The sequence below is a fragment of the Fukomys damarensis genome, unplaced genomic scaffold, assembly GCF_012274545.1.
Source record: "Fukomys damarensis isolate Sample0158 unplaced genomic scaffold, DMR_v1.0_HiC HiC_scaffold_23, whole genome shotgun sequence".
NCBI lineage: Eukaryota > Metazoa > Chordata > Mammalia > Rodentia > Bathyergidae > Fukomys > Fukomys damarensis.
This window is the reverse complement of record NW_022900935.1, coordinates 8106727-8130408: the sequence shown is the minus strand read 5'-3', so window position 1 is coordinate 8130408 and position 23682 is coordinate 8106727. Positions and strand designations below refer to the sequence as shown.

Below are 23682 nucleotides of genomic sequence, written 5' to 3'. Positions count from 1 at the left end.
TTTTTTTTTTTTTTTCCTTATTTTTACTAGCTAACTGCCTTTCCCACTGGGATGTCCCATGAGAGCTCTCACCACGGCCTACACACACACACACCATCTCCTTTTCTGTCATTACCAAATCTGCACTGGAAACACTGTTATTTCTACAACTGTAGACTCATCAAAGGTTAAGTACAGTGTCTTATTTGTGTTTCCTCAGCACTTGAAAAAAGTACCCAGCACCATTCTAAAGAACTGTCAAAAAATCTGTAAAGTTTAAGTATTATAGACAGCTAAGTTAGATACAAATATTACAGGCAGTAATACAGGACTAGGCCCTCCAGAGAGTCAAGACAAAGGTAAAACGCATCACAACAGTGGCCAGAAACACATTTGTTGGAGACAAGGCTTCAAGATAAAGACAAAATGACCAGGCTTGCATACTTCCTCAAAAGACAAACATGGAGCCTAAGGAAGTCTAGACAGACATCAGTCACCCGCCTATGGGTGATCAAGACTTCTGGAGCCATCATTTCCTAAAAAAAGTCTTTGTCATTTCCATGCCCCTTGTTACATGACTTGTTTCCCCACTGAATCACTATTACCAAAGCAGCTACACTTGTAAATCTATTTGTTAATCATAGCTGTGACCCATGTTGTATCCACATGGGTTTTGTTCTGTAAAACTTCTCTGTAAAGTGGGGTCCCCTGCAACCCAATCGGGACCCCTCCTGTCTCTCAGGAGCTATCCTCTCAATAAATATTTTCCTACTCTTAACCTCTGTTGTTCCTAGAATTCATTCTTTGATTTTTAGAGGACACAAACTCAGCATCTCAGACATCGGACAGGATCGGAGATGTAATATTTTCATATTTCACCTCCTGAATCACAAGTATTAAATAAGCCAGGGATTTAGCTCAGTGGTGCTTGCAAGAGCAAGGACCAGAGTTCAATCCTGGGTACCAAAAAAAAAAATTTTTCATTCAAAAGTACTAAATAAGAAAGATCAAGCTGGGCATAGTGGCATATTTCTGTAATCCCTGAACTTGGGAGGCTGAGGCAGGAGGACTGCTGTGAGTTTGAAGCCACCCTTGGCTACACAGTGAGATCAAGGCCAGCCTCGACTACACAGTGATAGCTTGTCTCAAAAAAAAAAAAAATAATAATAATAATTACTCTCATTGCTAGCAAGAAAACAAAGAACAAATTCACCTCGATGTATGGTTGTGCAGGGAAATGTAGTTTATACACTCGAAATTTGAAATTATACAATGTATGGAAAAGATCAGGGACAATTCCATTTAAAGAGATGAGGTCTTTCTGGCTCACTAAAGCAAATCAACTTTTGGTTCTGCTCTGAATCAACAAAACAAATTGTCCCCAACCCACCCCAAATTATAACTTTGGGACGCCACAATTTATTCAACACACACTCGATGGCTCATTAAGAGTTCGAGTGCCAATATACTACGATTATTTTGTATTCCCTAAGGCATGTCAGGTGAGGAGCCAAGGGGTGGTAACTGTGTAACCTGATAGAACAAACATCAGAAGTAGAAATGTTAACAGCAAACATTTACATTTGAAGGAGACTTAAATACATTAAGAAAAATCTCTTAGTGATAGTAGAGATTAAACTAAACTCATGCATAAATATATAATCATAGGCTAGGATCCACGGTGGCACAGAAATAATCGATTATACGACTGCCAGAAGAGGCCACACAGTACATCTCTTTCCCGATCCTCATCTTCTCAAAAGACTAATCGTCAATACAAAGCTCACCAGCCTCATTCCTGATAGTGCGATCCCAAATAAATACAAAGGAGGTTAAAGAACATGAAACATGCCCCCCCCCATGAGCAAAAACAACCAACCGGTTCCTCAATCCCTAACCAGAAAGCCCTAGAAGCCTTTCAACGCCACCTGTCATACAGAGGCCAGCTGACTCCAAATGTAAGTCTCTGGCCCTAAATCCTCTTCCCGGGGTATTTAAAAGCCAGAAAAAAAACCTGGGTTTGTTCCAGTTCGGAGATTCGACTCGAACTTACAGTCAAAAAAGCAATCTCCCGGCAGAAACAAGCAATCAATCCCTAAGGGAGCAGTGGCCTCAAGCACCAGGCCAGGATATAAGCAACGGCGAAAGGGCACTGCCCTTCCAGGGAGCCTCCGGCGCTCTCCGGGCTCAGTATGGCCCAGCGTAACCCTCTCCGTTAGTGGCCAAAGTCGCGCTGTGGCTGAGCGGGGCTAGCGGTGGAGCTTCGGAGCTGGGCCTTCCAAGCCTGGGGGCGCGGCGATATGGGGGTGGTGTCTTTCAGTCGAGCTTCGGCTGGTGCATCAGACCCAAGGCCTCTTCCCTTGGCCTCCCCACCCTGCCACCCATAGCCAGCCAGTCAACCCCTCACCTGGCAAAAGCTCCGGCAGTAGTTCAAAGATGAGACCTCCGACACCTCCTGCTCCCTCAGCTCAGTTTCCAGCTGCCACAGACACGGTCGCAGGCCCGGGACTCCCGGAGCCGGAGATGTAGGATGATGATCCCGCGCCATGGACTCAGTCTCGGCTCCGTCTCCGCTTCCCGCTACCGCCGGAGCCTCAGCCCCGGCCCCGGCAGCAACGGCGGCGTCTCCCTTTCCGTCCGCCATCTTCCCACGGCCCAGCAGCGCGTAGGCAACCAAGCCACGTGACTAACCCCCGGCCCCGCCCCCGGTCGCTCGCGCTCGGCGACGCAACTCTTGGCGACTCTGGCGCCCGCCTGATCCCGTCACTAGGGCGCCTGTTGCTGCTCTTCTCCGCAGCCTCCGCGGCAACCGCCCTAGCAACAGCTGGTCCGGGGCTCCAGCCCACTTAGATTCTTTCTGGTCTCTTGGAGTCACGGAGTAACGGAGTCGGAAATGCCAATAAGCAATTTAGATATGAGGAAGGTGACAACAGAGCTGCGATCTGCAAACAAGCGGAAGGTAGCCCAGAGAGGAGGCTAAAGAAAAGCATCCCTGGTCGAGGGAAACTAAGAAGCACCGGTTGTTAGGCCCAAATAATAACTGGCTCCAAGGAAACTTAGTTTATGACAGAGATGGCGTTACAAGTCAGCGGGGAAAGGATAAACGTCATTAAATGACGCTGAGACATTTTTTCCAAAACAGAAAACGATTATATTTCTATTCAAACTATATTCAAAACTAAAGCTCAGATGAATTAAAGACCTCAAAATATGAAAAAAATAGTTTCCTCGGGCACAAGAAATAGATGCAAAAGTCACTGGGTTTAAAACTAGCATAGCAAACTGCTGGGAGTACAGGCGTTTGCCACCACATTCTCCCCAGGTATTGATCTTTTTTGCGGGGGCTTTTTTGAGATGAGGTCTCAATAGCCATGAACTGACAGTGATCTTCCTGCCTTCGCCTCCTGAGTGCTGGGATTATAGGTGTGTTCCACCACATCCAGTTTAGGCTAGAATTTCTGATGGGGGTGGGGCAGGACACAGAGGTTCTCACTATGTAGTCCAGGCTGGCCTTGAACTCACAGCAATCCTCCTTTGTTCGTGACCGTACCCGATTAGGCTTTTAGGTTTTAAATCCTATCAGTTTGTCCTCGGGAAGTTTTCTTCTCTTTTCTCGTTATAATTTCCATTATTCATACTTGGGGGATAAGAACATATAAATAATACCGCATAATTTCTAAAAGTAGAATTTGAGGAGTGAGAGTAGCTAGCTGCGAGATGGTGGAAAAGTATATACTCCAGAACCTCATTTGAAATATTATCCTCTATGACTGTCACCATTACCTCCTAGCCACTGTCCTTAGAATCCTAAGAATGTTCTACGTTTCCCCAGGAAGTTTATGGTTCCATTCTGGGATGCTTCACTGCTGAGTTCTGATGACAGGACAGGGGCCTAAAGTCAGAACCCCCCGCAAAGGGAATGGAGACCCCAAAATCTCACAGATGGCTTTCAGCCTTTCTCCTCAGAGAATCTCCCTGGAGAATGCATCTTTGCTCTGTCTTCAGGTGATTTAATTTGTTTGTTTATTTGTTTTTTGAGACAGGGCCTCCTATGTAGTTCAGGCTGACCTGGAATTTACCATGTAGCCCCGGCTGTCCTCAGCTCACAGTGATCCTCCTGCCCTGCTTCCCAAAAGCTTGGATAACAAATGTGCACCACCAGGACTAGCCTTCTGGCAGATTTTATATGGTATTTGTTAGGTTTAGAGGAGTGATTCTCATTGTACCAGCCCTCCTACATAAGTCTAGTTCTTTTTCTCTTTCTTTTTGCCTTCTAATTCCAGATTTGTTCAATACAATTTCTTCACACAACAAAGTACAAACACCACCTTATCTAAAATGCTACAAAGGACTGGATATGGTGGTGTGCACCTATAATCCCAGCACTCTGTAGGCTAAGACAGGAGAATGTGATGAGCTCCGGGCCAGCCTGGATGACAAAGTGAGTTCAGGCCAATCTGGAATGCACAGTGAGGCCCTGTCTCAAATAAATAAACAGCTACAACATTATAAAACTGAAAACAAATTTTACCGTGCTGACTTTACACTAAAAGCCAAAAGCAATGTACACATGGCCAAGGTAACTCTCAAGGCTACAGGGAATGGGGCTGGTGAAATGGGGGCTCCATGATGATCTGCAAAGCTGGCTCTGAACTTATTTATCAACTTCTGAGAGCAAAGGAGACACAAGGTGGGGTTGCAGGTGAAGATATAGAAAGAGCCATTTATGGCGGTTAACACAGGGTAGTGGGTATTCTCTCAGGGTGTTGGACCCCCCTCAAGGATGGAAGAAGACCTATGCAGGAATCAAAGAGCCAGGCCTAATGGGAATGGTGGCTCAGTCCCCTTGGAGGTTATAGCAACTGCAAATCATGACTAAACTGCTAGACTATCCCTGTGTCAACTGTGGAAAGGTCTGCCCCCACCCTGCCACCTGGAGGCTTGCTTGTCCCTGCCAGGGGACTGCCACTGAACAGACTCCTGGAGATGGGTTTGGGTGAGCCTCTTAGCCAGCAAATGTCTATGCGCCATGCCCAGAACTAACAGTACTTCTGCAGCCAGAACACACTCACAGAGTGCCTCCACTGCTACCTTTGAAGCCTGCCCGAGTAAGGGATGCTTTCCTACTGCTCCTCCTTAGGCTAGAAAAATGACAAAACTGAGCTGGGTGGAACATAAATTACAGAGGCAAGCTTTGGTTGACTTGCTTATTGGGAGGAATTATTGTAAAGGCTTTCCAGTAGGTATCTTTGCTTCTGATTAATTCCTTTTACTTTCTGAGATTCATCTTTCTAAATTTAGCTTCACTGTTTAAAACAATTCAACACCCCCACACTCATACCTTACACATGCCTTTTATGACACAAGGACTTGCTGGAGATGTTGTGTAGGGTAGTCTCAAATTCCTGAACTTGAATGGACCTCCCACTTCATGGTCCCAAATTCTGGGATTACAGGTGTGCACCACCATGCCTGGCATCAGCTCCTCAAATAGAACCAAATCTTTAGCCTACCTGTAAATCTAACCATCTAGCCTTTTCACCTATTGCTAAGAGTACAGAGTTCCTTGTGACCTACCTGAATACAGAATGTTGCTACTCCAACCTTAATGCAGGATAGTTTTCCTGCCTTTGTTTCTACTCAATTTTTTCACTTCTTCCTGGAACCTCTTCTTACTTCTATTAAATGGAATTAAGAAAAAAATGGAATTAAGGAATAGATTGTATTATCTAGTCCTGGAAGAGTGATTCGTAGTTACACTGGCATTTCTTCAGTCCCTAACCTTAATTTTTTCCTTTCTTAGGATCTTTGTCTTTGCTCTTCTGTCTGTGTAAAACATTCTCCACTTATCCACCTCTTTTTCACTCTTTGAGGTTCTTTTCTTAAATCCATTCCTTGATTTTTTTTTTGTCTGCTGGCATCTTATTTTTTATCTTCATAGGACTTTCCAGAATCAGTTATTATACATATAAGCATTCATTCACTTGAGTAGTCCTCCTTTAGCCTATAAATTTGCAGACAGTGCTCATATCTGAAATCCCTAAATTCTCAGTTATTTCTCTGCTTTAACTTAGTCCTGTCTCTTCCCAAAGAACACCGCTTCTCCCACGTGGTATCATATTTGTTGTTGTTTTTGTTTTCAGACAGCTGCCTTGCTATGAAGTTCAGGCTTGCCTTGAACTTGAGGCAATCCTGCTGCCTCAGCCTCTGGAGTGCTGGGACTACAGGTGTATGCAACCATGCCCAGCTTTTTGTTTTGTTACCGGGAATTGAACTTGGATCATTGCGCTTGCAAGGCAGGCGGCGGAACCACTGAGCTAAATCCCTCACCCCCAGTTTATCTTTTCTGTTCACTTCATGGATGAACCACTGAGCTAAATCCCTCGCCCCCAGTTTATCTTTTCTGTTCACTTCATGGATTAGGCACAAGGGAGGTAGGTGCTCACGCATATATTTACTATGACCTATTTCTTTTGATCTAAAGAATGGTTAGGTGCGCCTGCCGAGCAAGCGCAAGGTCTTGAGTTTGATCCCTGGTACCAAAACAATAACAACGACAACGACAACAAAGAATGGTCGGGAAGGCCAGACCCACAAAATGAAAAAAATCAATGTGAAGTTAGACGAGATTGAATTTTAACTCTTACTGACTGGCTGGTGGTCTTGATCAAGTTTTTAACTTCTCTGAATCACTGGGTTCATCCATTATATGTAATAGTTCTAACAGGCAGAGATGTTTTGTTAAATTGGTCCAAGTAGTTTACCCACACTGCCCCCTAGAGGAATTTTGTTTCTGGGCCAAGAGACGGAACCCCAAGAATGAGGATCTTTGTGGGGCTACCCAGACGCACAAGAGACTGAGGAGGCTCCAGATCATCCTTATGGATTGCAGTGAGTTACATTTTAAAAGCTCAGTTGTCCAGAAGAGGGCTGTGCAGTTATGGAGGTGGCCTGGTTGAAAACTGGCCTTTCCTGCTGCTTACAGGTAATGGGTTGTTCAGAGCTTGAAGTTTGAGAATTTTGCTTAGCATGTGAGACATTCGTGTTAACCATACGTGAGATAAACAGTATTTCTGAGTCACGTGCAAAATGGAGATGGCAATAAGTACTCATTAGCGGACTTACAAAGATGAAATGAAAAAAAGGAGTCATGTAGGGTTATAATGCACGATGCATGATACATGATAATTGTTCAGTAAGTGCCAATTGCTATTATTGATGAAAATAAGGCAACCTCTCCACTTATGATATGTGATTAATGTATTCTCTAATAGTAGAAAAAAATGAATTAGAACAAGAATATGGTCAAACTATGTACTTTTTTTGTAGGCAGTACATTGCTTTTCTCAAAATCTTCCCTGATTCTGCCTATTACAGCAGGTTCAGTAACCCTCTGCTACCTCTCCCCCCATGGTTGTTACATCAGAAAACAAAAGTTTAGGGCCGGGGGTTTGGCTGAGTGGTTCTGTCGCCTGCCTCGCAAATGCAAGGACCCGAGTTCGATTCCCAGGTACAAAAATACAAAACAACAACAACAAAAAAGAACATAAATGTCAGATAAGTCCACCCTGTTATAATGATGATGGAGGAAGATGAAATGTGACCACTCCATAATGTCTTGTTAGTCAAAAGTAAGAACACGGTCCAAACCATAAATGAATATTACCCCCTTCCTTGTATAGCTTGAGAGACTACTGTTCTTTATTAAGGACAGCCTTTGTTGTTGTTGTTTATTTGTTTAAAACAGGATCTCACTATGTAATTCAGGCTGGTGTTGAACTCACTGTGTAGCCCAGGCTGAATGTGAACTCACAGCGATCCCCCTGCCTCAGTCTCTGGAGTGCCAGACTTCATAAATATATTTCACTCAAATTCTGTTTCTTACAATCCGACCCACCTTGACCTCACTTTGATCTTGGTTTCTTCATCTGAAAATGGAGGATGATTGAGTTCACTTCATAGGGCTGTTGTTCGTTTAAACTGGACAGTTTCCATAAGTCTCTAACAAAGTTCGTAATTCCCAGTAAGTGCTCAACAAAAGTTAATGATAATTATTGGACTTTGTTCTCCCCTGAAGGCAATGGCTACCAACAACTCTACAGCCATCTGCTGCTTTTGATCTGACCACAGATGGTGCTAAAAGCACCAAGATGAAGAGACCCTCTCCACCCCCACCCAGGGTATCCTGCTTGCCTGTCATATTCTCCTGTTCATTTCCAGCAGCAAGTGGGCAAAGTAAACTTGTATTTCAACCTGCCTTCCTTAAGGAAACCTTCCCTGGCTTCCCACTCTAGGTCAATCCCCTTTTTACACCTTTTCTGTATACTAATCAGAAGTTAGTTTTATAATTCTGTAATTTAAAAAAATTTTTTTGCAGTGCTAAGGACTGAACCCAGCACTTTATGCATGCTAGGAAAGCCCTCTACTTATGTCCACAGCCCAATTTTGTAATTTTTTTTTTTTGATACAGGGTCTCACTATGTAGTTGAGACGGACCTGGAACTCACTTATGTAGCCCAGGCTGGTCTCGAACTCACAGCGATCCTCCTGCCTCGGCCTCCCAAGTGCTGAGATTACAGGCGTGCGCCACCACGCCTGGCTAATTTTGTAAATTTTTACATAGGTATTCCTGCCAATCTACAATTTCTTAGCTCCCATGAGGACAAGGCCTGGGTCTGACGTGGCTCACTTCTATACGTACACCCAGGACCCAACACTGAGTGCCTGTAGCATAGCAGGCACTCAAAAGATGTGATTAATCAAATGGATGCCCACTGTTTAATCTTCCACACACATCAATTCTTTCTGTTAGGACTTAATTTTTTTTTTGAGACAGGGTCCTGTTATGTAGCCCAGGCTGGCCTCTAACTAACAGCAATCCTCCTGCCACTGCGTTCTGTCTTGCATGGCGACCCACCCTCACATTGCAGGGTGTACTTCCTCTTCTACTTTTACTTGGCCAAAACTCATTCTGCAGAGCCTTTTTTCTTTTCCTACCATTAATAAAGTTTTGCTACCATTAAAAAAAGGAAGAAATATTCTCAATATGCATCGACCAGTACCCTAAATAGACTATCACTTCTCTGTATTACAAACACGAATTACTAATAAAAAGGAAGCAGACACTCTCTTCCCCAAACCAACACTCATAATCACTATACTACAAAGCAGTAGTACAGTGTAAGTTTAAAGTTCTACACAGGAGGAGTTAACTGCAGAATTCTGGAAGATCCAATATGGGTATGAAATGTTCAATAATCCAGTAGAGAATAGTTTAATAAATTTTGGTATGTCTATTACCCAGTTATGGAAAAAAAAAAGGAAAATACTACAACCTGTAAAAAGAAAGAAAATGTTCATGAGATTCTACAGTACAATTGTTGGATTAATGAATAAATCAGCTGAGCCCCTGCTTTCTGCAATATTTGGCCTCCCCAAATAATCACCAACTACTACATGCAGGGCTAAGCCTCTGCTCCAAGGTTTTTTAATGTCTGTGTGATGGTGAATATCTTCACTGGGTGGCCAAAGGAAAATACACCAAGGGTCAGGCTACACCTGAGCTAAGATCTGGGGTTTGCTTTGTTTTTTTGTTTATTTGTTTTCTGGTGGTTTGGGATTGAACCTAGAGGGTTTTTTTTTAAACTTTCTGTGGTATTGGAAATTGAAGCCAGGGCCTCTCACATACTAAGCAAGTGCTCTACCACTGACCTATATTCCCAGCCCTTTTTATTTTTTATTTTGAGACAGAGTCTTGCTAAATTGTCCAGGCCATCCTTGAACTTGTAATCTGCCCCTACCTCCCTAACAGCTGGGTTTATAGGTGTCCATCACTGTGCCTGACAGGAAAAAGTTTTGTTGGCGTCCTCTGGGTTTTAGAAAGAGTGAAAAAAACATCTGCAAGTAGACAGAATTTGGAAGGCAGTGACCAAAAAATTAAAATAGTTGAAATGATTGCTAGAAGAATTGTAGACTACCTGTTTTTTAAAATCTTTCTACAATGTTATTACACTGACTTTCCAGCAATGTTTAAAAGAAAAACGTCTCTATGAACTTCATCTTGATGTACCTAAGGCAAAAGTCAAAGAATAATTTAGTGCTGGTCATATCCATCACAAAACTTAGGTCTTGCCAGGAATTCATTCTTCAGAGAAAATCCTGGTCAGAAGTATTTAATTTGGAGCCAGGGATTTAGCTCAATGGTGCTGCACCTGCCTTGCAAGAGCAAGGTCCTGAGTTCGATACTCAATACAAAAAAAAAGTATTTGATTTTATGGGTACTGCACAAAATAATAAAAACTCAGTATTCGCTTTCTCAGAACTGCCGTGTCCAGTACCCTAGCAACTGACCATATGTAGCGATTTAAATTTAAATTAAATAAAATTAAAATTCATTTCTTCAGTTGTGTTGGCCATGTACCAAATATTAAGAGGTCAAATGGCAACTAGCAGCTACTATATTGCACAGCTCAGATACAAAAGTACTTCCATCATTGCAGGAAAAGAAAAAAAGTTTTTTTGAGACAAGCTCTTGTTAGGTAGTTCAGGCCGTCCTTGAACTCATCATGTAGCTCAGGCTGGCCTCACACCCACATTGATCCTCCTGTCTCAGCCTTGCTAGTGCTGGGATTACAGGCATGCCTCACCATGCCTGGCTGTAAATTGGTCAGTGTATTTTACAGAGAGGGCCCTGGGTGTTGGGGATGTAACCCAGAGAAGAGAGGAAAGGGAAAGACAGAGGAGAAAAAGAGAGAGGGCAGAGAAGGGAAAAAGAGAAAGGACAGAGGAGAGAGAAAGGAGAAAGAGACCTGACATTAAACAAGGAAAGAAACTGAATGGGCAAAAGTAGACATTGGGATGGGCATGGTCATGCACGCCTATGATCCTAGCAGTTGGGAGGCTGAGGCAGGAGGATTGCCACAAGGTAGAAGCCAGCCTGGGCTACATAGTGAGTTCAAGGCCAGCCTGGACTATATAGGCTGTCTCAAAAACAAAACATACAAAGAGTAGACATTGCTCTGAAGAAAAAAATGCTGCCATATAGACTAATAATCTTCAGGAAAGTGTCTCTGAAGATCATGAAAAGAAGCCATTCATGAGAAGATCTAGCGACACAACATTCCAGGAGAAGGGCATGCAAGAACAAATGTCATAAAGTGAGAATGAGCTTGGGTTAACTGAGCAATAGAAAGATCATTTTGGCCAGGCATGGTGGCGCACACCTGTAATCCCAGCACTTGGGAGGCTGAGGCAGGAGAATTGCTGTGAGTTCGAGACCAGTCTGGGCTACATAGTGAGTTCCAGGTCAGTCTCAAATACATAGTGAAACCCTGTCTAAAAAAAGAAAGATCATTTTGTTTGATCCAACCTACTTTACAATTAAGCTACAGCCCTTTTATTTTTTGAGGTGGAATCCCACTAAATTGCCCAGGCTGGTTTCCAATTTGTGATCCTCCTGTCTCAACCTCCCAAGAAGCTAAATTACAGGTACGTGCCACATGTCCAACATAAAAACTATTTTAGCTTTGTAAGCTAGGAGAGTGGTCTAAAATGAGTTTGGAGGGATAAGTAGGGGGTCTCACTATGAATGTAGTCCAGGCTCGCCTTGAACTCACAGTGATCTACCTGTCTCAGCCTCCTGAGTGCTGGGATTGCAGGTGTGTGCCACCACACCCAACACCTTGTCAAGTTTTCAAGGCTATGAATTGGGTATTCAGGCATCTGAGATCCTGGGACAGCAGAACTTCAGAGCCTGACAGTGGGTATAGAACTGAGAAGAAGACAGTATCAGAAAAGTTGGACTCATCAAGGACAAATGGGAGTTGAGGGATTAGCTGGTAACATTTCTAATACCATTACTGGGTCAGGAAACAGAGTTTTTCAGGCAAACTCGTATGTTTGTATGGCTGCAGAAAGCAACTCCCTGCCTAGCTTCTAAGGCATACTAGATCTATGGCTATACTCACCTTGTTGGTTCCGCCCTAATAAAAGTCTTAAATTATACTAAAAGGACACAGCATAGTTCAAGTGATCATGAAGCATACAAAAAGCTAGGAGTTGTGGGGGGGGGGAATATTCCCTCATCCTGGAGTGTTCAAAAGCAGAGCTTTCTTTCCATTCTTGTCTGAGACCCATGCATTCATCATTTCAGTGCCTCAATTACTGGTTTTCTACTTATGCTGTGAGTTATTTCAGGGTTTAGGGCCACAGTAGCAAATGAGACAAAGTCCTCATTCTTATGTAGCTTACAAAGCAGGAAATAAACAAATGACTATAATATAATGACAGGTGGAAAATTAAGAGGGAAAGAGGATAGAGTGAGCAGCCAGGCATAGTGACACACACCTGTAATCATAGTATTTAGGGAGGCAGAGGCAGGAAGATCACAAGTTCAAGCCCAGCGTGGACAATTTAGAAGCGTAGTGAGACCCTGTCCCAAAGTAAAAAATTAAAAACAGACTAGGGATGTAGCTCCATGCAAAGGCCTTGGACTCAATCCTCAGTATTGGGGAATAAAAAAAAAATTATGTGGGGAAAGCTTTAAGGTGATGTTTGATCAGAGCTATGAATGGCGTGAGAGCATAACCATGCAAACACTTGGGAGATCAGTCTGGGTCCAAGGAGCAGTGGCAGGGATCTTGAGGTGGGATTCTTCTTGATGAGTTCATGGGACCCCAGTGTGTGGGAGCTCAGTGAATGAGAGGGAGGAGGAGGAGAGATGCAGCCACAGATGTGAGGCTGAGAGGTAGAGGGAGACGAAATAAGGCTTTGCAGGCCATGGTAAGGATATTACATTTATTCTGAGTGTGAAGGTGAGAGTGAGTAGCAACATAAACTCATTCCCATTTTCAAAGAAACACCCTGGGTGCTTGTGTAGGACAAACTGTGGAGGGGGTTAGGGTTTATATCTAGATGTCCCCCAAAGCCTCATAGGCTCCTAGGTGGAACTTTTGGGAGGATCATGAGTACCCATCAATGGATTAGTCCACTCGGATGGGTTTTTAACTGGGTGTGATTTTGGGAAGTGAAGAAGCCTGGTGGAGGAGAGGTGGGTCAGTGTGAGCCTGGCCCAAAAAATGTGTACACACTTCAGGAAAAGAAAAACATATAAATATTTGAATACTGAATTTACTGAGACATCATGAACTTACCTTTGGCCTCTACAATTAGGAGAGATTCTCAAAGTGGTGACCATTAGCTTCCAGACATTTATTAGTACAACAAACTGCTACTTGGGTGACCTTGGTCATGGAGATTGCTGCACATGCATTTTTAATTTTTTCTCTAAGGGCCCATAGTGTAGTGGATTTTCTGTGATATAAGACATCCTCTAAGGTCCCGCATAGAAGGAAACACCATCTGTTGAAAAAACATATTATTTTCTTTTCCTGAAGTATGTATACATTTTTTGGGCAGAATATGTCCTTCCTCCTCCCCTGATCCCTCTTTGATCCCCTTCTGCTTCCCGTCTGCCCTATCATATACTGTTTCTCCTCTGCTACGCCCTTCTGTCACGCTGCCCTGCCTTGGAGGCAGCCGACTATGGACTAAAACCTCTACAGACTGTGAATCAAAACAAACCTCTCCTCTCTTAACTTGTGGGTGCCCAGTATTTTATCCCAGCAGAGAGAAAGTAACTAAGACAGAGGGCAAGAGTGGCCTTTGTAGTAGCTTAGGGGACAAATGACAGACAAGGGTGGTAGCAGTAAGGGAAGAGAAATGGTCAGATTTGGATGACGGGATTAGATGTGTGTAAGGAGAGAAATGAGACATCAAGGATAACTCCCAAGCTTTTGGTTTGAAAAATTGGCTGAATGCTATTGTTATTTAGAGGCAGGAAGTGCTAAGAGAGGAACGGGGGTTTTTGTTTGTTTTGGAAGGGGGGATTTATGACACAGACTTCATTTGCAGATATGCTAAGTTTGAGAGGGCAATGAAATAGGAAGTTTGAGTAAAGAGTTGGAAGTGTGTGTCTAGAGCGGCAGAACCACTGAGCTAAATCCCCCCACCCTTTTAATTTAAAAGGGCTGAGACCATGGGGCTCATAGGTGAGGCTTTTCAGAGGTGGCTCGATCTAGGGTATATGAATATGGATTAAGGGTATGTGATAACTAAATTAGTCCCCTGACTGGTTTAGCATAGTTCCAGCTGTGAATAATAGTAAGGCTCATACTGGGTGGCACCAACTGATAGGCTTTAGCCAGGATGGATTATAAAGGGAAACAGGAGGGCTGGGCATGGTGGTGCATACCTGTAATCCCAGCACTCAGGAGGCTGAGACATGAAAATCACTATGAATTCTAGGCCAGCCTGGGCTCATAGAAAGACCTTGTCTCACAAAAACAAACAAACAAACAAGCCAGAAAAACAGGGGAGACTTCTGGGAAGATGGTGGGTGGTGAACAGAGGAGAAATAGCCTCTCTTAAGATTTGGTCTCCAGAAGCTCGAATTTGGTAACATAAAGAGATGAAGGAGGGAATTGAGTCCCTGGGACCCAGCAAGGATCTGAGGTGAGAACTGAAGCCATGGGGACAGCGAAGACGGTGACCTCAGTGAAGAAAGAGATGGCAAATGGTGCTTTCTCCCTCAGCCCTGACTCACTGCCTAGGAGGAAGGGCAGTTTGAACCTGCAGATGCATGGTGACTACTAGTAACCTGAAAGGGTGCCTCAGAGAAACACACTGGTGGAAGGGAGAAGGGCGTGCAGTGGGATACACTAGCTTCTGAGTTATTTGGGTTCAGACATTCCCCAAGAGAGGACAATTGGTCCATATTTATCTTGAAGAGGGCCCAACAGAGCTTGGAACTTAGAGTAGCTGCAGGCTGGCTCCGTCTAGTTGCACCCAGTGTCAGGATGATGTGAAACTGTGTTCAAGTTAACAGGAGGTCAAGAAGAGTTCAAACTGGCAAGAGGCACAGGAGGTGTTGAAGGCTGAACAAATCAGGTTCTAGCCTCACAACCAGAAGCCAGCCGGTAGAACCAACTGTCTGCAAGCTTTTCAGGATTATCCACTAACTCTACTGTAAATCTATGGCTGGATTGTTGGGATTAATCAACATGGATCTGGGCTCTGTCTGCCCACTCTGTTTACTAGTGACAACTGAGACATGCCCTGAAGGGGACTTTGTTTTTCCTCTTTATTTTGTTTTTTGTTGATGTTGTTGTTTTCTTGCTTGTTTTCATATGAGTGTGAACATTGTTTCTAGTTTTTTAGTCATTCTAGTCTTAGGGCTAGGTGGTGGTAATTAAGCTTGTGGCTACTGTGAGCCTTTTCACCAGCCCACCATGATGGGTATACTGCCTTTCCTACATTAAATGCCCTGCACTCACTCTGTAGAGCATTTATTTTTAGGTCACTTCTTTGCCCTTCTTTTCTTTTTTCTTTTTTTTTTTTTTTCGTGGTGGGGTACTGGGAATCAAACTTGGGACCTTACACTTGTGAGGTAGGTGCAGTGTCACTGAGCTAAATCCCTGGTCCCTGTCTTTCTTATCTCCCCTCCCAGTTAAGCTTATTGGTGTATTTAAAGCAAACAATACAGATACATTTATTATTGGGATCTTGTGCCTTTACATGATATGTCTTGGTTACTTATCTTTAATACCTTTAATAAATGTAAAATCTCACTACTTCATTTCCTGGACAATTTTTGTTCAGAACAACAAAAGCTTGGAAGGGACTCTTAGGAAGAGCACCCCAGTACCCACTAATAATTTCATTTTAATTCTTTTTTCCCCTTGCAGAACTAGGAATTGAACATGGGAGCATTCTACCACAAAACTACATCCCTAGTTTTTTTCTTTTTTATTTTTTTGTACTTCAAGACAGTGTCTCACTAAATTGCCCAGGTGGGACTAGAAATTGAGATCTTCCTGCCCTAGTTTCCCTCAGTTGCTGGGATTACATGCTGAATTTCTAGCCTATTTTTGTTCTATTTCATGAATATTTTCTATAATCTTTCCTCCTCCACCTCCTCCTTCTCTTTTTTTTTTTTTCTGTACTAGCAGTTGAACTGAAGGGTGCTGAGCTACATCCCCAGCTCAGCCTTTTTGTGAACAGTTTTTTTATGTCATCTGTGCTTCATCTCCTGCTTTTTAATTGACTCTGATTAATCTTATGTTATTCTTCTTTTCATCATGGATTGATTTCTCATAGTTCCTTTGCTATTCTTAAGAAATCTTTCTTTTCAGGATCGCTAACTGCAATTCTATTTTCTATAGATATCAGATATTCTACGTCTGTCCTCCCACTGGCTCATTTTGCTGGTACATTTTCAATGGAATTTTTAATCTCCTGGATATCTGCTTGAATCTGTTTCATGGATTCTATTTCTTTCCTATTCTGGGTGTTTATTGTTTTCATCATTTTCCTAAGATCCTTTATTTTTATTTTTTATCTGTATCTGCTCTGGAGTCACTAATCACATCTTTCATTATGATCACTATCTCTGTAGTTATCTGAAAATTATTTTTAAAAAATTATTTTTTTCTAGAGCCTGGTTCATCTGCTTTGTTACTTCCGCTGTTACCACTGCAGAGAGTCCAGGTGGGTGGCTTTTGAATTTTTCTACCTCATTTCCCCCTTGGTTTGCCTTTGATGAGCTGAAAATTGGGGGTGGGGGGAGTGTCTTATCATTTTCTTTTTTATTGTTGTTTAGTTTAATTCCTGGTTTGATGCTTGTAGATTGCTTATGGAAAGTAGCTTTGGTGCTTTTATTTATTTCTTTGTTTATCTTTTTATTGCTAGCATTTAGAACCCTTAGGAAATGACTACTTCTCAGAGGTGTCTTCCAGGTATAGCTGGATTTTGGGTTTTGAGTCAGATCCAAGATCCTGCCACTTCAATTTCTTGGGAATGACAAGTTGTTGCCTAATTGGTCTAGCCTCTAGTTCTTTGGAATTGGTCTATGGTATTTTTTAAGGCCTTAAGGAAATCTCAGTCTTGGTATGCCAAGAACAACAACTGATTAGAACAATTAAGTCACTTTGGCTAAAGTAGTACAATCAGCAACAACAATAGCATCAAACACAGCCTAGAGAATGACAAACTGTGGTAACTATCATTTTGCCACCTTAAAGCCTATTAGATTTGTGATTATATAACAAAATCGATAACAATCCAGAAAAATGTATGCACTATGCCCTCAATATAGCAATTTTACTCTCAGGGGAGAAAATTATAAAGAAGCTAGAGGGGAAAAATAGAGAAATAAAAGAAGAGGAAAAGATTAGTGGCTGAAAGGTCCACAGAATGAAAAACAAAAGTGGGGGATTAAGAAAGACAGACAAAGAAAATGACAAAGACAACAATAAAGCTGATACAGCTGGGGCCAGGTGTAAACTCTTTTCCCTGATGGGATAAAAGGGCTCGCTGGCATCCTCAGCACCTTTATTTATGGTGCAGAGATGAGGGAAGTGCAGGGGGAGGTGGAAGGGGATAACTGTGATTGGAAGAGGGAGAGCAGCTAGGATCTCTCTGAAGATAAGGCTTGATGGTTCCTCCTGTGAATGGGTGGGAAGGAAGATAGTCCTCTTCTTGGCCAGGCCTTGCTCCACCACACCCTCTTGTTGCCTGTTCTCCTCCTGCGGTGCCCTGCCTCACCTGCAGGAGGAAGAGAACAAGATGCACGTTCCTCCTTCCATGCTGGGGAGCCCTGCCTCTTCTGCAGGAGGAGGCAAGTTGTACAAGTTGGGCCTGGCCGTAGTGATCTACAGGGCAGTGCTCCCAGCAGATTAGAAGGAAGTTAGAGGACAAAGGAAGATCACAAAAACTTTGGGAAACTGCTGAAGAAGACAGGAGGGATAGAGAGAAGAAATAACAGAATAAAATAACAATAACAAAAAGACTAGAAGCCATGTTCACACTCATATAAAAATAAGGTCAAACAATCAAGAAAAAGCAAAATAGGGCCAGGGAGTGGTGCTGAACTTGCTAGGTCCTGAGTTCCATCCCTGGGACCACCAAAAAAATTAAAAAATAAAATAAATAAAACAGACAAACCAAGGATAGAAATGTTAAAAAAGAAGAAAATATGAAAAAATGTCCACTTCAAGACACGTCTCTGCTGTCACTGGTGGACAACCTGGGCAGCATACCTGGGCAGTTTCAAGTTAATTAATCCCAGCAAGCTAATCATAGCTTTAGGATAGGGTAGTGGGTAATCCCAGCAGGCCTGCACCTTTAGCCCACTGAAATTCAGGCATGTTTCTGTCTGTAGGGCTGGAACTGGATGTGTGGAGTGGAGGAACCAAGTTTTCTGATTGAGGTGGGCCCTCTCTTTGCCCTTTTGCCCAGAAAATCTCCTGGGCAGAGAATTGCAGAAACTCCATTCTGTATAACAACCTCCTCCCTGTTTCTGTTCCTCTTCCTTTGACCCGAAGATAAACCTATCTCCTCCCCAATAGTTGCTTGAATAAGATAATTAGAAATAGGTTAAGAGTTTGCCTAATTGTTGATCACATAGGATATTCTTTGGAAAAAGGAATATATTGACCCTTAATTAAACCACTCCCCGCTTAGATATTAGTAATTTTCTGGTTCTACCCTCCTATTCCTGAAAGTATCTATGCAAGATGTTCTCTGTAAGAAAGAATACCCTAACCTTTCTCTGAATTATTACCCTCCCCTGCCTGAAATAGAAAGTTGAAAATAGTACCAATAAAAAGAGAAAGCCTCCTAAACCCTATGTAATCATGCTTTAAAAGTAAGTCGGGGCCTTCAGTTGGAAGCCGCTGTGATGGTGCCACTGGAGGTCTGGGCTCGAGTTTGCCGGGCTCGAGCCTGCCATAAACTCCTCATGTAATGACGTCGGACTCGACTCCTTGGTGGTCTTCTTGGGGATTTCGCGACTTGGGTACAACATGGAGTCTACAATAGTCCAAGTGCTCCCCACTGATTGGCTCCCTCACCTCCTGCGGATTTGAACGCCAGCACAGAAGTTCTGAGCTGATCCCGCTCCTTGATGGCTACAGGCCGATTGCTCTCTCTTGGGGAATGTCCACACCCCAACAACTCATCACATTGCAGTCCGCTGTGTCCATTACTCTGCTCCACTGGTGCGCTTCTCCCCCATGGAGGTCTCTGTGGTTGCTGTAAGAGTCTGAATGAACCAGAGCGACTCCATGTTGACCAGCAAATGACCTAGAGACTGTCGCTCCCCCCAATCCCTTATAGGATAACTAATGATTAATTGTGAATTGTTAGGTAACTGCTTTGAAGTAGCTGGGAAACTAAATGGAAACTGTAGTGAACACAGAGACCCAACATAAATCACGCCACTCCTTACTTGCCTGTAGTTGAATGTTCTGAACATTATAATCTAAATTGTAAATGGAATAATGGATAATCGATCTGCTGATCATTAGTACGTGACGGTCAAGTATATGCTTGATGACCACTAGCTCAGATCAACTGATTCTTTGCCTTTGTCCTCTTCCTGTAAGTTTTAAGTATAAACACCCCCCCTTAGCCCTATATAAAATGGCCTCTGTTTCTGAGCTAGCCGCCTCTCTGAGCTACTTGGCTTGGGGAGTGCTGTCTGGCCAGACTAATAAAGGTCTATTTGCCAACTTGCCTGGTGTGTTCCTTCCTGGGTGACTCTCACTGTCCGACAAGCTCCTGGAGCCTCGCTGAGCTTCTGAGCCCAGCATCGTGGAAGCCTCTTGGCTGTTCACGCTCCAGCAGTAAAAGTGAGACTTAAGCCTTACAGTTGCCAGTAGCCACGGTTTGTCTGCAGGTTTAAACTGCCCTTCCCATGCAGCAAGTCTGGGTTCAGGGAGGGTTCTCTTCTGTTGCAGACCCTTTCTTTGCTTTCCCTGTGGGCTTCAATTCTTGCTTCAGATCCTTCCTGAGTCCCAGGGACTCACTTCCCTCCTTCTTCTCTTCTTCAAGTTGCTTTATTCCAGTACCAGGACACCAGACCTTGGAGAGGCCCTCTCTCTACTGCTTACCACTCTGCCATCTTCCTAGAAGTCTGAAACCAGCCTTTATTATTATTATTATTTTTAAACAAAGTCTAAGTTGCCCAGGACAACTTTGAATTTGTGATCCTCCCCTCTCAGTCTCTCAGGTAGCTGGGAGTACAAGCATGTGCCACTGCACATGGCTTATCTTCTTTTTATTTATTTTTTATTTATTTTTCATTTTTATTTTTTATTTAGGTACCAGGGATCAAACTCAAGACCTTGTGCTTGGGAGGCAGACAGCAGCACCACTGAGCTAAATTCTGCACCCTTATTCAAGATTTCACTATTTAGTTCAGGCTGTCCTCAAATTCACAGTGATCCTCCTAACTCAGCCTCCTAAGTGCTGGGATTGTAGGTATGTGCCACCATACCTAGATTCTTTTCTTTTCTTTTCTTTCTTTCTTTCTTTCTTTCTTTCTTTTTTTTTTTTTTTTTGCCTTCTTGTTTTAAATGTAAGCGTTTATAGACATAATTTCCCCCCTTAGCATTGATTTTCTTTTCCTAGTGCTGAGGATTGAGCTCTGGACCTTGTGAATGAGACAACAATATTGCCAAACTACATTCCCAATTCACATTTTGAGGTATCCCATACATTATATGTTGTATTTTCATTTGTCTCTAAATGTTTTCTAATTTCCTTTGTGATTTCTTCTTTGATCCATTGGTTGTTGATGTGTGTTAATTTCCACTCCTTTTTTAATTTTCCAGTTTTCTTTCTGTTATTTGTTTGCTTTTGTTGTTGTTGTTGTTGTTTTTTGAGACAGGGTCTCACTATGTAGTTGAGAGTGACTTGGAACTTACTATGTAGCCCGGGCTGGTCTCACAGCCTCCCGAATGCTGGGATTATAGGTGTGCACCACCACGCCCGGCTTCCTTCTGTTATTGATTTCTAATTTCATCCTGTTGCAGCTGGAGAAGATACTTTGTTTTTATTGTTGTTGTTGTTGTTTTTCTTTTTTTTAATTGAGCTTATGGGTACTTTCTAGGTATACAGTACAGTTGCATTCATCATTGGGATCTTGTACCTTTACATGATGTATCTTGGTTCTTATTTCCCCCTCATACCTCTGCCCTACCTTCACCCCCTCCACCTTTCCCTATTTTCAAAGACTTTGTTTCCATTTTTTTCCTTTTCTCATATTTTTTCTCTTCCCTTCTTTCCTTTCTCCTACCCTTCCCACTTTTTCTACTCTTTTAGTTCTTTTCCTCCTATTTCACATTATCAATTATACAATTTAAACCTTATTTACACTTTTAGTTTTTCACACCATAGAAACCATTCGGTATTTACACGTGTCCTATTTATTTCACTTAAGAGTATGGCCTCAATATGCATCCATTTTCCTATAAATGACTCAAGCTTCTCTTTCTTTTTTTTTTTTAAATTAGGAATTCTTTATATTTTTTTTTAGCTTCTCATTCTTTATGGCTGAGTAGTACTCCATTTTATAGAAAACCACATCTTCTTTATCCAGTTTCCAACAGATGGACAAGTGGGCTGTTTCCAAGTTTTAGCTATCACAAACTGTGCCATTACAAACATTGGTGTGCATGTATCACTGTGGTATGAGTCTTTTAATTCTTTTGGAAAGATACCCAGCAGAGGGATAGCTGGGTCAAATGGAACCTCTAATCCTAGTTTTCTGAGTTAGTGAAGATACTTTGTATGCTGTCTATCTTCTTAAATCTGTGGAGACTCAACTAGTGGCCTAAACATGGTTATTTTGGGATACATCCTCAAAAATTTCCCTTGTGTACTTGAGAAGAATATTATTGGGTAGACTTTTTTGCATATGTCTGCTTTTGTCACAACAAAGGGGTCATGCATGGTAGAAGGGTGATAGTCTTCAAAGTAACCCTTCTCCTGGCTGACAGTCTGGGGAATGCAGATGCTGGAACTATAGTTGGCTACACCAGCAGAAAGATCGCTGATGTTGGAGGTTTCCTGGAATCCAGCGAGCTGCATTCTCCAGACCCCACTGTGGGATTGCAGGTGTGAATGTGGTACTGGTGGTGCTTCCTTAGTTTCACAATGGCATCCTCTCGAAGGTGGCTAGTGACGGTATCATGAGATCCTAACACGGCAATATCTTCAGTTCTCTCCTCATGTGTGCTCTGAGCTCTATTTTATATTTCAGCTCCTGGTGTGCACGTAAACTTGGAGGGCTTCTCTTCGGTGGCAGAGCCCTCCTTGCCTGTGCTGAAAATGAGTCAGGAGCACCTAGAAATGTAGAAACTCCTAGTAATAGCCCTTAACCAATGGTGGATGGATATATGGAAATTTAAACTCCCCAAGCCCTTTGTCCCAGTTGGGACAACTCTGAAATGTTACCACAACAATTTCTTGGGGTTTCCTGTAGGTTTGAGCCAAAGTGACTCTTTGCGGGAACTTTTCCTGATGTTACACCCTTGCTTTTTTTGAGATAGGGTTTCACTATGTAGTTCAGGCTGGCCTCGAACTCATTATGTAGCCCAGGCCAGCCTCAAATTCTCCCGCCTCAGGCTCCCAAGTATTAGGGTCACAGGTCTGCGCCTCCACACCCAACTATGTCATACTCTTTAACTTCTGGCTCATATCACGAAGTAAGTTTTGCTTTGCCACATGCTCCGATCAAGGGGTGTCACCCACACCAGAAGCTCCAAGCAACAGGCCACTTGATATTAGACTGGAATTTTCAGAAGCATGAGCCAAAGCAAACCTTTTCTCTTTTTAAATTAAGTATCTCAGATATCTTGTTATAGTCACACAAAGACAACTAATACACATTTCATCTGAAGGAAAAGATAGAAGTCCAATGAGGTCAGGGTGAAAAGAGGGAAGGTGGGATTAATACTCAGGGAGGGAGGGGCACTCCAGAGGCCTAGCAGACTGCAGTACACATTTCATTCTTCATACTTAAATCATCAGACACAACTGCAGAATTTTAACCACAGAAGTGATGTGCTCTGTTTGCAATTAAAAACAACAACAACAACAAAAACAACTTCCAACTTCCTAGTACCTGTGTTCAACTTCCTCCCTCTGCTGGGCCTTGGCCATCTGAAGATGCAGATGAATAGACTGCGGCTCCCCAGGTTCCCCACATGCTTTTCTCAGACTAGAACCTGGGCTGTTGTACTTTGAAGGATCTGTATATTTGCAGTGTTTGCCTTCAGTACTTGTTCAATTATTTAGTAACTGTGGAGCACCAACCCTGTGCCAGATCTTCTGAACACCAAACGAATAAGACTCGGCTTTCGTGCTGGAGAACTTACCAGTGTAAAGGACAGACTGAGGAAAACAGATATAGACATTCTTAGTGAGCTGAGCACAGCAAGATGAAGGGAAAACTAACTCATACCGGAGTGGAAAGAGGTTTTGGAAATTGTAGACCTCAAACTTCCAGTCTTTGTGACACAGGAAAAGGAACATCTCAGGAGAAACTGATGTTTGAAGGGGTGAAGGGAGGGCAGCAGTATGGGGAAAAAACAAGAACCATATCATAAAGGTATAAGATCCCAATGATTAATGTAACTGTATTGTTTCCTTTAAATGTACCAATAAACTTAATGGTGTGGGGGGGGGAACTGATGTTTGAGATGGACATTAGAGGACACAAGCAGTTCTTGAAGTCAATACATTTTTAAGAAAAAATGAGATTTAAGGGCTGGGGATTTAGCTCAGCATGTTGGTGGCCTGCCTTGCAAGTGCAAACACCCAAGTTCAATTCCCAGTACCAAAAAAAAAAAAAAAAAAAAA

At 42.8% G+C, this 23682-nt stretch overlaps 1 protein-coding gene and 1 long non-coding RNA gene across 2 annotated transcripts in view; both read right to left on the bottom strand.

The window, feature by feature from the left end:
* The window catches only part of Rlf (RLF zinc finger), an 80578-nt gene extending 77498 nt beyond the window's left edge, over nucleotides 1–3080 (bottom strand). The window contains exon 1 of the mRNA XM_010625908.2: nucleotides 2387–3080. Coding sequence (XP_010624210.1) covers nucleotides 2387–2623 — 237 coding nt within the window. The 5' untranslated portion in view covers nucleotides 2624–3080. The remainder of the gene's footprint in view (nucleotides 1–2386) is intronic.
* Nucleotides 3081–13098: 10018 nt separating this feature from the next.
* The window catches only part of LOC104863479, a 17822-nt gene continuing 7238 nt past the window's right edge, over nucleotides 13099–23682 (bottom strand). The window contains exon 3 of the long non-coding RNA XR_780587.2: nucleotides 13099–13338. This is a non-coding gene — a long non-coding RNA (uncharacterized LOC104863479). The remainder of the gene's footprint in view (nucleotides 13339–23682) is intronic.